The sequence below is a fragment of the Pagrus pagrus genome (assembly GCF_965226575.1).
Source record: "Pagrus pagrus genome assembly, chromosome: 18".
In the NCBI taxonomy this organism is placed as follows: Eukaryota; Metazoa; Chordata; class Actinopteri; order Spariformes; family Sparidae; genus Pagrus; species Pagrus pagrus.
The window spans coordinates 981746-999669 of record NC_140202.1 but is presented as its reverse complement, the minus strand read 5'-3'; the positions used below and the strand labels follow the sequence as shown (position 1 = coordinate 999669).

Here is a 17924-nt window from a genome sequence, read left to right as displayed (position 1 = left end):
CATCTGTGGACCGTCCTGACAAAAAGTTATTAAAAGAATTTTGATACACCAAAAAATACTCAAGTTATTAAATTACAAATTCCTGCAGATTTCCCTCAAAACAGGAAGTTTTGCATATCTCCACACTGGTGTGTCCGAATGACTTCAAACTCAGGATCCTACTTCCCCATGAGCCCCTAAGGCTCTGTGCCAAATTTTGGCCGACCACCACTAGGTGGCGCTCTTTAAATTAAACTATTTTATATCTCCACATCGGTTGGTCCGATTAATGCCAAACTTGGTACACTCATTGCCAGTGCCCTCCTGAGGATAGCTGATGAAGGTCTTACCGATCCGACGCTAGGTGGCGCTCTGGTGGCAGTTTCATTTTACATTTGGCACTGTGCCCACACCATAACACTTATGGATATGAAACTCATTGGGGTGGTATAGACTGGCCCCTGTAACTCACACACCAAAAATGACCAGCAGGTGGCGCTGTTATCAAGAGAAAAGCGTTTTCGGTGAATAACTCCCACATAATATGTCGCACAGTTCAAAGCCTTATATCTACGTGTTCCCTGAATCCAGATGAAGTGATTGATGTAGGCCACGCCCACGTTCACCCCAAATTTCCATTCGCAAAATCGCGCAAACCGAAAAACCTACTTTTTCGAACTCCTCCCAGGCAATTTCACCGATTTGCACCAAACTTTGCACACAGCATCTGTACATGCTCACGACAAAAAGTTATTAAAACAATTTTGATACTCCAATAAACACCCAAAATATAGAATTACAATTTCCTGCAAATTCTGTTCAAACAGACAGTCTTCCATATCTTGACCAAATGCAGTCCCATTAACACACGGACAGTTAAGACATACATACACAATAATCGGGCAATGCGGCCGGGTAACTGGCAGGCCCCGACTGCAGCACACCCCGACACGCGTGGACTGCGAGGGCCCGTTCATCACTGCTTGCAGTTTTAATTTTTATTTTATTTTTTCTTCTGCCAAAATGATCGCATTTTTCACTGCCTGAACATACCCCAAAACTCGCCAAACTTGGAATATACGTCACACCTGGCGAAAAATTTTAGAATCTGTCGTCGTTGTGAATTTTCACCACTAGGTGGCGCTGTTATCAAGGAAAGTGCGTTTTGCCTAATAACTCCCACATACTTTGTCGCACATTCTAAATCCTTATATCCACGCGTTCAGTGAATCCTCCTGAATCTCTGGGTATAGGCCAGGCCCATATCCGCCTACCGTTTTTTTTCGCTAGCTCGCAAAATGTCGCAAACCTACTTTTTCGAACTCCTCCCAGGCAGTTCGACCGATTTGCACAAAACTTTGCACACAGCATCTGTGGACCCTTCTGACAAAAACTTATTAAAAGAATTTTGATATTCCAAAGAATACTCAAGTTATTAAATAACAACTTCCTGCAGATTTAGTTCCAAACAGGAAGTGTTGCATATCTCCACATTGGTGTGTCCGAATGACATCAAACTCAGGATACTACTTCCCCATGAGCCCCTAAGGCTCTGTGCAAAATTTGGGATGATGACCACTAGGTGGCGCTCTTTAAATTGAAGTAATTTATATCTCCACATCCGTTTGTCGGATTAACATGAAACTTGGTACACTCATTGCCAATGCCCTCCTGAGGAAAGCTGATGAAGGTCTTACCGATCCGACACTAGGTGGCGCTCTGGTGGCAGTTTCATTTTACATTTGGCACTGTGCCCACACCATAACACTTATGGATATGAAACTCATTGGGGTGGTATAGACTGGCCCCTGTAACTCACACACCAAAAATGACCAGCAGGTGGCGCTGTTATCAAGACAAAAGCGTTTTCGGTGAATAACTCCCACATAATATGTCGCACAGTTCAAAGCCTTATATCTACGTGTTCCCTGAATCCAGATGAAGTGATTGATGTAGGCCACGCCCACGTTCACCCCAAATTTCCATTCGCAAAATCGCGCAAACTGAAAAACCTACTTTTTCGAACTCCGCCCAGGCAATTTCACCGATTTGCACCAAACTTTGCACACAGCATCTGTACATGCTCACGACAAAAAGTTATTAAAACAATTTTGATACTCCAATAAACACCCAAAATATAGAATTACAATTTCCTGCAAATTCTGTTCAAACAGACAGTCTTCCATATCTTGACCAAATGCTGTCCCATTAACACACGGACAGTTAAGACATACATACACAATAATCGGGCAATGCGGCCGGGTAACTGGCAGGCCCCGACCGCAGCACACCCCGACACGCGTGGACTGCGAGGGCCCGTTCATCACTGCTTGCAGTTTTAATTATTAGGGCCCGAGCAGGGAACCTGCAAGGACCCTATTGTAATTGTAATGATTATTATTATTCTTATTTTAGTTTTTTTTCTTCCCAAATGATCGCATTTTTCACTGCCTGAACATACCCCAAAACTCGCCAAACTTGGAATATACGTCACACCTGGCGAAAAATTTTATAATCTGTCGTCGTTGTGAATTTTCACCACTAGGTGGCGCTGTTATCAAGGAAAGTGCGTTTTGGCTAATAACTCCCACATACTTTGTCGCACATTCTAAATCCTTATATCCACGCGTTCAGTGAATCCTCCTGAATCTCTGGGTATAGGCCACGCCCATATCCGCCTACCGTTTTTTTTCGCTAGCTCGCAAAATGTCGCAAACCTACTTTTTCGAACTCCTCCCAGGCAGTTCGACCGATTAGCACGAAACTTTGCACTAAGCATCTGTGGACCCTCCTGACAAAAAGTTATTAAAAGAATTTTGATATTCCAAAGAATACTCAAGTTATTAAATAACAATTTCCTGCAGATTTCGGTCAAAACAGGAAGTGTTGCATATCTCCACATTGGTGTGTCCGAATGACATGAAACTCAGGATAATACTTCCCCATGAGCCCCTAAGGCTCTGTGCCAAATTTTGGACGACCACCACTAGGTGGCGCTCTTTAAATTGAAGTAATTTATATCTCCACATCCGTTTGTCTGATTGACATGAAACTTGGTAAACTTATTGCAAATGCCCTCCTGAGGATGGCTGACGAAGGTCTTACCGCTCCGACACTAGGTGGCGCTCTGGCGGCAGTTTCATTTTGTTTTTGGCACTGTGCCCACACCATAACACTTATGGATATGAAATTCATTGGGGTGGTACACACTGGCCCCTGTAACTCACACACCAAAAATTACCACTAGGTGGCGCTGTTATCAAGACAAAACCGTTTTTCCCTTGACTGCCTTCACTTTTCATTACTCAACGGAAGTTGTTGCATGAACAAGCCCCGACGGCAGCATGCCCCGACACGCGTGGACTGCGAGGGCCCGTACATCACTGCTCGCAGTTTTAATTAGGGCCCGAGCAGGGAACCTGCAAGGACCCTATTGTAATTGTAATGATTATTAGGGCCCGAGCAGGAAACCTGCGAGGTCCCTATTGTAATTGTAATGTTTATTATTATTATTTTTATTTATCCCAAATGATCGCATTTTTCACTGCCTTAACATACCCCAAAACTCGCCAAACTTGGAATATACGTCACACCTGGCGAAAAATTTTATAATCTGTCGTCGTTGTGAATTTTCACCACTAGGTGGCGCTGTTATCAAGGAAAGTGCGTTTTGCCTAATAACTCCCACATACTTTGTCGCACATTCTAAATCCTTATATCCACGCGTTCAGTGAATCCTCCTGAATCTCTGGGTATAGGCCACGCCCATATCCGCCTACCGTTTTTTTTCGCTAGCTCGCAAAATGTCGCAAACCTACTTTTTCGAACTCCTCCCAGGCAATTTCACCGATTTGCACGAAACTTTGCACACAGCATCTGTGGACCCTCCTGACAAAAAGTTATTAAAAGAATTTTGATATACCAAAAAATACTCAACTTATTAAATTACAAATTCCTGCAGATTTCGCTCATAACAGGAAGTTTTGCATATCTCCACATTGGTGTGTCCGAATGACTTCAAACTCAGGATCCTACTTCCCTATGAGGCCCTAAGGCTCTGTTCAAAATTTTGCCCGATGACCACTAGGTGGCGCTCTTTAAATTGGAGTAATTTATATCTCCACATTGGTTTGTCGGATTAACATGAAACTTGGTACACTCATTGCCAATGCCCTCCTGAGGATAGCTGACGAAGGTCTTACCGATCCAACACTAGGTGGCGCTCTGGTGGCAGTTTCATTTTTTATTTGCCACTGTGCCCACACCATAACACTTATGGATATGAAACTCATAGGGGTGCTATAAACTGGCCCCTGTAACTCACACACCAAAAATGACCAGCAGGTGGCGCTATTATCAACACAAAACCGTTTTTGCCTAATAACTCCCACATAACATGGTGTGAATTCTTAAACCTTATATCTATGTGTTCCCTGCATTCAGCTGAATTGTGTGATGTAGGCCACGCCCACTTTCGCGTCACACTTCCATTTGAAAATTCCGGAATGTCACAAACCTTCTTCTCCGAACTCCACCTATGCAATTAATCCCATTTCCACCAAACTTTGCACACATCATCTGTGGACCCTCCTGACAAAAAGTTATTAAAAGAATTGTGATAGTCCAAACAACGGCCATAATATGAAACAACAATTTCCTGCAAATTCTGTTCAAACAGACAGTCTTCCATATCTTCACCAAATGCAGTCCCATTAACACACGGACAGTTAAGACATACATACACAATAATCGGGCAATGCGGCCGGGTAACTGGCAGGCCCCGACCGCAGCACACCCCGACACGCGTGGACTGCGAGGGCCCGTTCATCACTGCTTGCAGTTTTAATTATTAGGGCCCGAGCAGGGAACCTGCGAGGTCCCTATTGTAATTGTAATGATTATTATTATTTTAGTTTTTTTTCTTCCGAAATGATCGCATTTTTCACTGCCTGAACATACCCCAAAACTCGCCAAACTTGGAATATACGTCACACCTGGCGAAAAATTTTATAATCTGTTGTCGTTGTGAATTTTCGCCACTAGGTGGCGCTATTATCAAGGAAAGTGCGTTTTGCCTAATAACTCCCACATACTTTGTCGCACATTCAAAAACCTTATATCCACGCGTTCAGTGAATCCTCCTGAATCTCTGGGTATAGGCCACGCCCATATCCGCCTACCGTTTTTTTTCGCTAGCTCGCGAAACGTCGCAAACCTACTTTTTCGAACTCCTCCCAGGGAATTTCACCAATTTACACGAAACTTTGCACACAGCATCTGTGGACCCTCCTGACTAAAAGTTATTAAAAGAATTTTGATATTCCAAAGAATGCTCAACTTATTAAATGACAACTTCCTGCACATTTCGCTCCAAACATGAACTGTTGCATATCTCCACAATGCTGTGTCCGAATTACATGAAACTCAGGATACTACTTCGACATGAGCCCCTAAGGCTCTGTGCAAAGTTTTGGCCAATGACCACTAGGTGGCGCTCTTTAAATTGAAGTAATTTATATCTCCACATCCGTTTGTCGGATTAACATGAAACTTGCTACACTCATTGCCAATGCCCTCCTGAGGATAGCTGATGAAGGTCATACCGATCCGACACTAGGTGGCGCTCTGGTGGCAGGTTCATTTTGTTTTTGGCACTGTGCCCACACCATAATACTTATGGATATGAAATTCATTGGGGTGGTACACACTGGCCCCTGTAACTCACACACCAAAAATTGCCACTAGGTGGCGCTGTTATCAAGACAAAACCGTTTTTCCCTTGACTGCCTTCACTTTTCATTACTCAACGGAAGTTGTTGCATGAACAAGCCCCGACGGCAGCATGCCCCGACACGCGTGGACTGCGAGGGCCCGTACATCACTGCTCGCAGTTTTAATTAGGGCCCGAGCAGGAAACCTGCGAGGTCCCTATTGTAATTGTAATGTTTATTATTATTTTTATTTATCCCAAATGATCGCATTTTTCACTGCCTTAACATACCCCAAAACTCGCCAAACTTGGAATATACGTCACACCTGGCGAAAAATTTTATAATCTGTCGTCGTTGTGAATTTTCACCACTAGGTGGCGCTGTTATCAAGGAAAGTGCGTTTTGCCTAATAACTCCCACATACTTTGTCGCACATTCTAAATCCTTATATCCACGCGTTCAGTGAATCCTCCTGAATCTCTGGGTATAGGCCACGCCCATATCCGCCTACCGTTTTTTTTCGCTAGCTCGCAAAATGTCGCAAACCTACTTTTTCGAACTCCTCCCAGGCAATTTCACCGATTTGCACGAAACTTTGCACACAGCATCTGTGGACCCTCCTGACAAAAAGTTATTAAAAGAATTTTGATATACCAAAAAATACTCAACTTATTAAATGACAACTTCCTGCAGATTTCGTTCCAAACAGGAAGTGTTGCATATCTCCACATTGGTGTGTCCGAATGACATGCAACTCAGGATACTACTTCGACATGAGCCCCTAAGGCTCTGTGCAAAGTTTTGGCCAATGACCACTAGGTGGCACTCTTTAAATTTAAGTAATTTAGATCTCCACATCCGTTAGTCGGATTAACATGAAACTTGCTACACTCATTGCCAATGCCCTCCTGAGGATAGCTGACGAAGGTCATACTGATCCGACACTAGGTGGCGCCCTGGTGGCAGTTTCATTTTTTATTTGCCACTGTGCCCACACCATAACACTTATGGATATGAAACTCATAGGGGTGTTAGAGACTGGCCCCTGTAACTCTCACACCAAAAATGACAAGCAGGTGGCGCTAAATGGCTCCATAGCGCCCCCTGGAATATTTCAAAATTGAAGCCCTGCCTCCTAAATGCATGTACATGAACCAAAATCAGTAGGCTTATGTATCATCACCAGACGCACAAAAAACCCTCTTGGACACATACCCTCAGTCCAACAGGAAGTCCGCCATTTTCCTTCAAATTCAATCTTTTGCCATCAAGTAGGAAGTCCTGATAACTTCAACATACAATTTCCCATCGGCATCAAATTGCTCACACATGTAGAGGGGCTCGCCCTGAACACGTCTCTACATCAATACTGTGTCATATCTATAGCGCCACCCTCTGGACACAGGAAGTCACTGAAGATGTCACTGTTGTGTTTTGTGTGCCACGGATCCCATTTACATTAGGTACCACATTTCCACAGCCAAAGGGCAAGCACACAACTGGGCGCACAGGCCTCCGACGCCGCCACAGCCCAACGTACGTGGACTGCGAGGGCCCGTTCATCGCTGCTTGCAGCTTTAATTATTATTGTTATTTTTATTTTATTTTTTCTTCTGCCAAAATGATCGCATTTTTCACTGCCTGAACATACCCCAAAACTCGCCAAACTTGGAATATACGTCACACCTGGCGAAAAATTTTGTAATCTGTCGTCGTTGTGAATTTTCACCATTAGGTGGCGCTGTTATCAAGGAAAGTGCGTTTTGCCTAATAACTCCCACATACTTTGTCGCACATTCTAAATCCTTATATCCACGCGTTCAGTGAATCCTCCTGAATCTCTGGGTATAGGCCACGCCCATATCCGCCTACCGTTTTTTTTCGCTAGCTCGCAAAATGTCGCAAACCTACTTTTTCGAACTCCTCCCAGGCAGTTCGATCGATTTGCACGAAACTTTGCACACAGCATCTGTGGACCCTCCTGACAAAAAGTTATTAAAAGAATTTTGATATTCCAAACAATACTCAAGTTATTAAATTACAAATTCCTGCAGATTTCGCTCAAAACAGGAAGTGTTGCATATCTCCACATTGGTGTGTCCGAATGACATGAAACTCAGGATAATACTTCCCCATGAGCCCCTAAGGCTCTGTGCCAAATTTTGGCCGACCACCACTAGGTGGCGCTCTTTAAATTGGAGTAATTTATATCTCCACATCCGTTTGTCTGATTGACATGAAACTTGGTACACCTATTGCAAATGCCCTCCTGAGGATGGCTGACGAAGGTCTTACCGCTCCGACACTAGGTGGCGCTCTGGCGGCAGTTTCATTTTGTTTTTGGCACTGTGCCCACACCATAATACTTATGGATATGAAATTCATTGGGGTGGTACACACTGGCCCCTGTAACTCACACACCAAAAATTACCACTAGGTGGCGCTGTTATCAACACAAAACCGTTTTTCCCTTGACTGCCTTCACTTTTCATTACTCAACGGAAGTTGTTGCATGAACAAGCCCCGACGGCAGCATGCCCCGACACGCGTGGACTGCGAGGGCCCGTACATCACTGCTCGCAGTTTTAATTATTTTATTTTTTCTTCTGCCAAAATGATTGCATTTTTCACTGCCTGAACATACCCCAAAACTCACCAAACTTGGAATATACGTCACACCTGGCGAAAAATTTTATAATCTGTTGTCGTTGTGAATTTTCACCACTAGGTGGCGCTATTATCAAGGAAAGTGCGTTTTGCCTAATAACTCCCACATACTTTGTCGCACATTCAAAAACCTTATATCCACGCGTTCAGTGAATCCTCCTGAATCTCTGGGTATAGGCCACGCCCATATCCGCCTACCGTTTTTTTTCGCTAGCTCGCAAAATGTCGCAAACCTACTTTTTCGAACTCCTCCCAGGCAATTTCACCAATTTGCACAAAACTTTGCAGACAGCATCTGTGGACCCTCCTGACAAAAAGTTATTAAAAGAATTTTGATATACCAAAAAATACTCAAGTTATTAAATTACAAATTCCTGCAGATTTCGCTCAAAACAGGAAGTTTTGCATATCTCCACATTGGTGTGTCCGAATGACTTCAAACTCAGGATCCCACTTCGACATGAGCCCCTAAGGCTCTGTGCAAAGATTTGGCCAATGACCACTAGGTGGCGCTCTTTAAATTGGAGTAATTTATATCTCCACACCCGTTTGTCGGATTAACATGAAACTTGCTACACTCATTGCCAATGCCCTCCTGAGGATAGCTGAAAAAGGGGTTACAGATCTGCCACTAGGTGGCGCTCTGGTGGCAGTTTAATTTTATATTTGGCACTGTGCCCACACCATAACACTTATGGATATGAAACTGAGTGGGGTGGTATAGCCTGGCCCCTGTAACTCACACAGCAAAAATGACCAGCAGGTGACGCTATTATCAACAAAAAAACGTTTTTGCCTAATAACTCCAACATAGCATGGCGCACATTGTTAAACCTTATATATACGTGTTACCTGCATTCACCTGAATTGTGTGATGTAGGCCACGCCCACTTTCGAGGTACATTTCCATTTGCACATTCCAGAATGTCACAAACCTACTTTTTCGAACTCCTCCCAGGCAATTTCTCCAATTTGCACCAAACTTTGCACACAGCATCTGTGGACCCTTCTGACAAAAAGTTATTAAAAGATTTATGATAGTCCAAATAACGCCCAAAATATGAAACAACAACTTCCTGCACATTGTGGTTACACAGACAATCTGCCATATCTTCATGAAATACAGTCCCATTCACTCTAAAGTTTTTTTTATTGTGTTCCATGGCCCCATGACGGTTTGTGAAAAATTGGTGCAAATTGGCCAATAGGGGGCGCTTTTATTGCTAAATGATGAAAGAACAGCTTGACTGCCTTCAGTTTTGATTCCTCAACGGAAGTTGTTGCATGAACAAGCCCCAACAGCAGCATGCCCCAACAGCAGCATGCCCCGACAGCAGCATGCCTCGACAGCAGCATGCCTCTACAGCATTGTGTCGCGACAGCAGCATGCCCCGACGCGCCTGGACTGCGAGGGCCCGTTCATCGCTGCTTGCAGCTTTAATTTGCATTGTATTTGTAAGCAGATGTCGTTAGATGGTATTTATGTGACATTCATTCATATAGACTTAGAACTTGATGTTTTACAAATGTATTGATGTTGCCTATTTATGTGTCATACAGTTATGAGAGGAACACATCAACTTCCAGCATTTGGAAAGTTCAGTTCACGACAGAACCATGCCCTGCTGTTTCCACTATTTTGTAGAGTCTCTCTCTGACAAGCGAGTGTAACTTGATACTGGTAGCAACATGGATCAGACCACTGTTATTCGTGTAAGATATACCTTTGATGGATACATTTCATGTATACATGTGTACATTTGTACATTTCAAGTTGGTTTGCTTTATGTACATGAATGTGCTTCATAGCAGGGATACAATACAAAATGGAATGGCATCATTTCATTAGCTCTGGTCCTAACAGTCACATGTTAGCCTGATGCTTGAGACTATTGCATATTAGCAAGACATTTTTAAAAAAAATTTAAAAATGACTTTGCATTTCAATTCATGATCTGACTGTTGGCTGACCACAGTAGAATGTGGGAAACACAGGATGCACCTAACAATCCCTATAAAAGATCGCTTGCCACCATCACATAAGTTTCCCATCATCCACCTAACCCCAGACTTCTATTTTTACTTGTTTTTTTTTACATAGCAACAGTCCTGTGTTGTCTTTGACAGAATCAATAATATTTTTATGCCCCATAAACACATTTATATGTAACTTTATGTCCAGTAAACACATTTAGTTCTCCATCCAGGTGATGGAACTCCTTTCTCTTAGGTCAGGTACTACAACAAAAAGTCCAATAAGTAGAGCTTGTACACACTACTGTCAAAATGCATAGTAAAAATAATGAGAATGTGAAACTATGTCAATTATTCTGAAAGTGACATTTTGCTAACCCCCCCAAAAAGTAGAATTGGTAAATATGAAATGACTGTAAATGGCACAATTCTGATGTAACAGAGGCTATTTCTGGTTGTTTTCAGGAATATTTGTCACTGCATAAAATGCATCAATAGTTGTGGTGTTATAATACATTGAAAGTAATTTTAAGGTTCGTAAAAAGCTGTATTTACTGTCAGAGAAGTAATTGTGCTATTCTTTCTACAGGACAATCACTGCCAAAACAGTAGAGGATTGAGACAGCACCGACATCAGCAGCCTAACCTGTTGGCCAACACTGATCTGTGTTTATAATCAGTCAAGAAACCTCTGGGTGTCCTTCCTGTATATATTTGTTTATGCTAATTGTACTGTATATTGTCTAAACAATAAGAGGGATACTATTTTTGTAGTGTTATTTATTTACATGTGTTCCAAATAAATTAAATAAACAAGAGTCTTACCTAATTAACTTGTTATTATTAGTGCATCAAGTAAAGTGTAAGAACTGTAATGGGATGGTTGTTTATGCTGGAAGTGTAAAGATAATGCGAAACAAGGAGTAAATACATAACGACAAATAAATAGGTATCAGGCAGAGTTCCAGCTCTTGTCTTGAAAGACTCGAGACTCACTTGTTCAGCCTTCACCTCGACCCTGCATAGCATGACTCCCTCCCAACCCCCCCCCCACCACCACCACCACCACCACCACCACCAAAAAGAAAAATAATAATATAATAATTTATATGCACTTGTATGTTCTTACCCTTTATCACTTACATCATAGCACTTTTGTACTTATGGTATCCTTGATAAATAGCAGCTACTTTGCTCAGATGAGGGCTTGAAAATTGTTTCTCTTTTCTTTTCTATTTTATCGACGGTGATATGTTGTGGTTTCTTTCTTCTGACAAATGTACTTATTGTAAGTTACTTTGGACAAAAGTGTCTGCTAAATGACCTAAATGTAATGTAAATGACGTGATTGCTCCAAACGTAGTCCTCGAATTTTGGCCTGTAAAGCAACAGATGAGCAACATTATTAGATATTTTATTATTAAATATAGACACTGTCCTCAGCATACTGTGAACATATACACTTTCAATGGTGAATACTTTAGACATTCCTGGACAAAACTGTACAGATGTCCCAGTTTATATAACATTTTTATGAAGTACCAGCGCTTTATCTTTCTTTACATTTTTCTGCCTACTGTGTTTATTATTATGCACAAAAACACAAATTCAAATTGTGGAAAACTACTTGGCAAAAATGTGATTCTGATTAGGGTGTTTATCAGAAACAAAGCACCAGTAATGTTCTACTGTAGATGCTGACCTGCTCATGTGCAATCCTTTAAGCTTGAAGATCTACTCTTGGCGTGTAGTCATCATCAAAGTCAACTATGCTCTCATTGTGGAAGCTCTAACATGCAAAACATAGTATTATCACAAGTCTAATACAATATTCACATTTGTCTGTGAATCACTGAGGGTAGTGTGAATCTCCTCCTCACCGCTTGTGAGGACTTGGACTCCGTCGGCAGTATTCGGCAGGTGTCGGACAGTGCGCGTTCATGGTTTGGGGGCAGGGGCTTTTGAGAGAGGCCTGAGTGCCTGAGTTAAATGACTGAACGCAGCCTTTCTAATCATTCTCCCTCTTTTCCTCTATATAGCAGGTCAAACACTGCAACATTGCCTTTAGATCAATGGCCCATTGACGTTTCATACTGCAAACACTTTCTGCTGCTCCAAGATGCGGCAGCAAAGCACCTGATCACACCTCATTTTAAGACCGTAGACCGTAAAACTAGCAACAACACTTGCGCTGCGCGCCAATTCAACCAGCAACAAGATAGGCCCTGATGCTGGAGGATCGCTGCAGGTTATGTTATTAATATGTCCCTTATCAAAGATGAATTATTTCACCCACCCACACTCCTATTAATCAGAATGGTAGTTCTTATGACTTGTCCTGTCCAATCAGAGTATTGACATCTGCGCACCACATTACGCACACAAAGACACACCGCAGTGCTCCTCCTCTCCAGTTAAATAGAGCATTTTGCTCATATACAGTCAAACGGAGTTGTTGTCATCATCTTTATTGTTATTGATCACTATCAATATCTCAATATCTCAATATCACTATCGCTGTGCTGATCAATGAGAAGAGGGCAAAATCTGTGTACATGGACTGTGAATCTGAGAGCACGATTTACAAATCCGTTCACACGGATTTCCACATCCAATTTTTTTCCTACCATGTGACCCTAGAGGGGCTCTGTAGATATGGACTAAGTCAATGAGGAAATAAAACAGTGTGTCTGGTTCGAGAGGGAGGAGAGAGAAACTCAGTGCCCTGATGTGTTCACTGAAGTCTGGACCGCTCACATGTGCCACCTGGTGGTTGTTGGTGCGCATTGCAGCTAATGCAAAATCAGCTGGATAAAGCAGTCCCCCCTCCCTTTACTGCCTTGCACCTTTAACACTGCGGTAATGGCGTCATCTTAAAGGAGAGACATCTGTAATGGACATCTCGTCAGACATTATCCCTTACTTATACAATCATGTGTTTGATAAAGTGGTGAACCTTTCCCCATCTTTGCTTGTGAACGACTGAGCCTTCAGAGGATGCCCCTTTCATACCCAATCATGACACTACCACCTGTTACCAATTAACCTGTTTACCTGTGGGATGTGCCAAACAGGTGTTTTTGGAGCATGCTTTTGAAGGCAGGAGTTAAAAGAAGAACAAATCCTGCCTATTGCTTGCCTACTGGTGGTCACAGGCTCCTCAATTAAATTATTGGAACCGTGTGGGGTTTCAGATGCTGTTTAACCATCTAAAAAAGCACTTTGGTTGAAGCATGCTGACATGTTAAGAGTTCATTGTTTTCTTATTTAAAAAAATATGTAAAAATGTGTCAAAAATTCTTGAGGTAAATTTTTACTGGGGCAAACATTTTTCTATCAGATACGTTAGATTTTTTTTATAAAATGAACATATTTACAATACTTAAAGGTACCCTATACACCCTGTACAATTTTCTTGTGAATGAACATGTTTACTTTCACTGTGCATCTTTTTGATGTCTAACACACCTGTTAAATGCATTTTTTCTATATGTTTTACCTCATATTTTACGTTTTTTTAAAATAATTTGAAAACATAATTGTTTACATGCTTGTTTACTAGTTTGCAGTCTTCACTGCCTTTGAGGGTGCATTGCTGCATTCCTTTGTGCATCCTCATGTGCATGCACATTACAAACAAAACAGGGACCCTCCTGTAAAACAAGCTCCATAGCACTATTAGTGATCAACAACTCCACATGGTACTTCTAACAGTTTGTTTGGAGATAGTCACTTTTTATTCAAAGTATGAACAAGTATGTTCAAACTTGGAGTCAAACGTAGAGAAAAAGATCCTCTTCCATCTCTCATGACCTCTGCCTTCATCAGCTTCCCCTACTGCATGCGCTGTTTACCTATTAGTACACATAGCTAATAATGTTGTTTTTTGTTGCAAAAATAGTGGAGACTGGTGAGCAAAGCTGTCCTGAGCAGATAATCACAACACCAAAGCATCTGAGAAGCAGAATGTGGAAGTATTACTAGACGGGAATGTAACTGACAAAGATAACGAGAGAGAAAAGATAGAATGCTGGCTTGTCACAAAAGTGAGGCAATGGAGGCGCACAGACATGTATAACATCATCTGACTGCCTACTATTCATCAAATACAATAAGTATAAGTTATATGCAAGAACATGCAGAAGTGGAGCCACAATATAAAATTCCAAGTTGCACCACAACTGCTGTCTCTCCCTTTCTCTCTCTCTCTCTCTCTCTCTCACACACACACACACACACAACTTCTGTATGTATCGGTTTATCTCCATGTTGTGGACAGCCCACAAACACCTGTATTTGCTGATGACGGGAGAATATTTACTTTGTTTATTCACTGTATCTCTGCATCGTCAGTGCTACAACAATGTGACTATAAATAACATTAGCATTATTTCCATCCCAAATTTCTCCCAAATCCACTGCTGTAAATAGTTCTGACATACATATTTGGATTTATTTTAATATATATATATATATAATATATTAACCATTTCACAGAGACAGTAGTTGCTCCCTCTGGACTGCAGCGTGAAATTAAAACACTCAAAGTGCTCTAGTCATATAGACTCATTGGGAAAGACTATAGGACCTTGCCTCAGTAGACCCTAAAGGGCAAGGTAAAGTGTTGTACTGCATTATCCTGAAAGGTATTATCGATATTTTGTCCAGCCAATTATTATCCCATGGAGGGACTCAATAATCTCAATATTTTCTATCCCTCAGTGGCCGGTGAACAAACTCAGGCTCAATCACCTGCCTCTGGTCCTTGCTCCAGAGAGAAATGCAGCTTATTGTGCACTCGCTAACACTAAAATCTACAAAGTGGAAAAACTCAAATCAGCTTGGGATGACCACAAAGGCAAACAGCAATCAAAATGTTTTTCGGTGTAAAACAGCAGCAAATTTGACTTGGTGGTCCACAAATCTGTGTGATGAATGGCATTGCCACTGTAGCGTCCTATCAGCGGACTGACAGTGGCTGTTCTTGGCATTGTAGCAGAGGAAACAGTGGAGTTGACTTGGGTAAGAAGCACTTACGCTGTCCAAGTAGAAGAAAGGTAAACCTAACTTGCTAGCTTTTATTTTCTGAGTAGAATAAATAGACATATTATGAGAGCTGAATAAAGTGTCAGGGGCGGAGCCCCGTTCATTCCTATGAAAGCTGCTCAGTGGCACACAAAACCAACAACTTTGCGGCTAAAGATGATCTATATCTTCCACATTGTGGGGCCCATGGAGCATGTGCACTAGAGACTACTGCTGCCCTCAGCTAAATTAAATGGGGATAAAATGATTTAATCATGTGGTTCAGCTAGACTTTTCCAAATGCTATTAGACAAAAACAAATTCTGATTGTGAAATGAGTAATTTTGTGGTGGTTGATTATGTTACTGCTTTACATGCCAACTGCCATATTGTTTTCTGTTTCAAAAAGGATGAGCCACAACCAAGCGCTGCCAAAACTAGCAGTAGGCCACCCACCAACATAAGCATTTACTGGTCCAGTGCTGTGTAGTATTGCTTTCTGGTAGGTTTTTTACCTCTTTAGCAAAATACCAGAGCCCCTTTTATTTGTTTTGTAGCACCTGTTGCATAGGCCACCCAGTTTTACAAAAATAAGGTATTTCGTTGCCTTGGCCCTAAGGTTCTTCCATCGCAACATCACTTGTTTTATTGTCCTCTTCTGGCATGATTGGTAATGTCCTCCCAAATGTTGTCTTTTCCTTTCTTGGTTACTTCTCCACCCTTTGCAGAGCTGAAACCTCCTACTATCGATGCAAAATTGCCCCGAACACCCTCCAGCAGTGCACAGGTTTCTGCCACACTGAAATTAGGCCCTTTTGAGTCCATGGTTCCAACTCTTTGGTGTAGCCAACACTGACCTTATAAGCCTTGAGCATGATTGCTTAGGCTTGTGCTCAATTAGGCTTACACCACTCAGCTCATTGCTCGTTAATGGGTGAGACCAGTTAAACACATCATGTCTTTGCACCCATTTCTACTAGCATACAGAGGCATCCACATGGCGGGTATTGTTCATCGTTACCGTAGGAGAAGGTACCGTGAAAGGGTGTATGCTGAGCGTACCAAACCACCTCAGCAATACACATCAGAAGAACTGTATGCACGTTTTCGCTTTGGGAGAGATGCCATTAAGTACATTGCAGATCTTGTCAGGCCAACACTCCAACGCCAAACCCAAATGAGTCATGCTTTATCCGTGGAGGAACAGTGCTTAATCGCTCTGCGCTTTTACGCATGTGGGACTTTTCACCAAGTAATTGGTGACAATATGGGAGTGAGAAAATCAACTGTGAGTAATGTGGTGAGGGCTGTGTCAGTAGCACTGGGCAGTCTGATCAATCAATTTGTTTCCTTTCCCAAGGATGACCAGACAGCTCAGACTAAGTCTAAATCTAAGTTTTTTCAAATGGGGAACATGCCTAGCACTATTGGTGCTATTGATTGCACTCATGTGCATATCCAAGCACCTTGTGAAAGGGAGTGGGAGTATGTCAATCGAAAGGGGAGGCACAGCATCAACAACCAACTTGTGGGAAACGCCGACCTCATAATCACCAACTGTGTTGTGAAATGGCCAGGGTCTGTTCATGATGCATGCATTCTAAGAGAGAGTGCACTACACAGACAGTTTCAATCCCACCGACCAAATGGCATACTATTGGGAGACAGCGTGTATCCACTCCTACCATGGCTAATGACCCCTTTTCCAGTTGCAAACACACCTGAGCAGGCACGCTTCAACTCCTCACATTGCAGAACAAGATGTGCCATTGAACGCCTAAACGGAGTCCTGAAGAGACGGTTTGCGTGTCTAAACTACTTGCGCGTACAACCCAAGGTGGCGTGCAACATAATCCTTGCCTGTATTGTTTTACATAACATCGCCACCAGGCGTAATGTCCCTCTTGATGACAATTTTGATGGACCTGAGCCTGATGTAGAACGACAACAGCCGCCAGGGTTCTTACCAAATGAAGGACACAGTGGACATGCAATTAGAGATGCAACTGTGAGAAATTACTTTTAATTAGTCTACTGAATGACTGAGTATATTTTTTTGTTGTCATTGGCATTAATATACTGTGGAATCATAGAGCTGTGAGCAACAGTGACATTTATTCGACAGCTGATAGCTTTGAGATTTTTTTCATTTTTTTTTGTTTAACATCTCATTAGATGTGACATGCTTCATAGATTTTCTTTATATCCATGGTCACTGTCTTGATGAATGATTTGTATTCATATTAAGAAATGTATATATCGTCAGTAGACATTGATTTTGTGATCATTCACTTATAAAAAAAAACCTCTCTGATTTTATTTGGTTCGAAAGATCACAACTGAATCCACCCTTCTGATGGGATCAGGATAATCCTGTTTTTTTGGATCAAATAGATCCCAAACAGAGTTCAAAGTTTTGAAAAACCCAAAGGGCAGGTTTGATCCAGATCAAATTTAAAATCGGATTACATGATCTGATCTTATCCGGAATCCCTCTTTTGCCTTTGAAAAACCCATTTGCAAGATTTGATCCAATCCGTGATCCGAAATCCCACTGGATTACTTTTG

The 17924-nt window shown here is 42.0% G+C and overlaps 2 protein-coding genes across 2 annotated transcripts in view; one reads left to right on the top strand and one right to left on the bottom strand.

Annotated features, from left to right (window-relative positions):
* eipr1 (EARP complex and GARP complex interacting protein 1) overlaps positions 1-17924 on the bottom strand; it is a 163755-nt gene that overhangs the window by 17254 nt on the left and 128577 nt on the right. The window lies entirely within an intron of this gene.
* Positions 16354-17382, top strand: LOC311273542 (putative nuclease HARBI1; the record flags this gene model as incomplete). Its single annotated transcript, XM_084380643.1, has 1 exon — positions 16354-17382. One exon carries the CDS (start codon positions 16354-16356, stop codon positions 17380-17382), a length of 1029 nt encoding a protein of 342 aa, XP_084236769.1.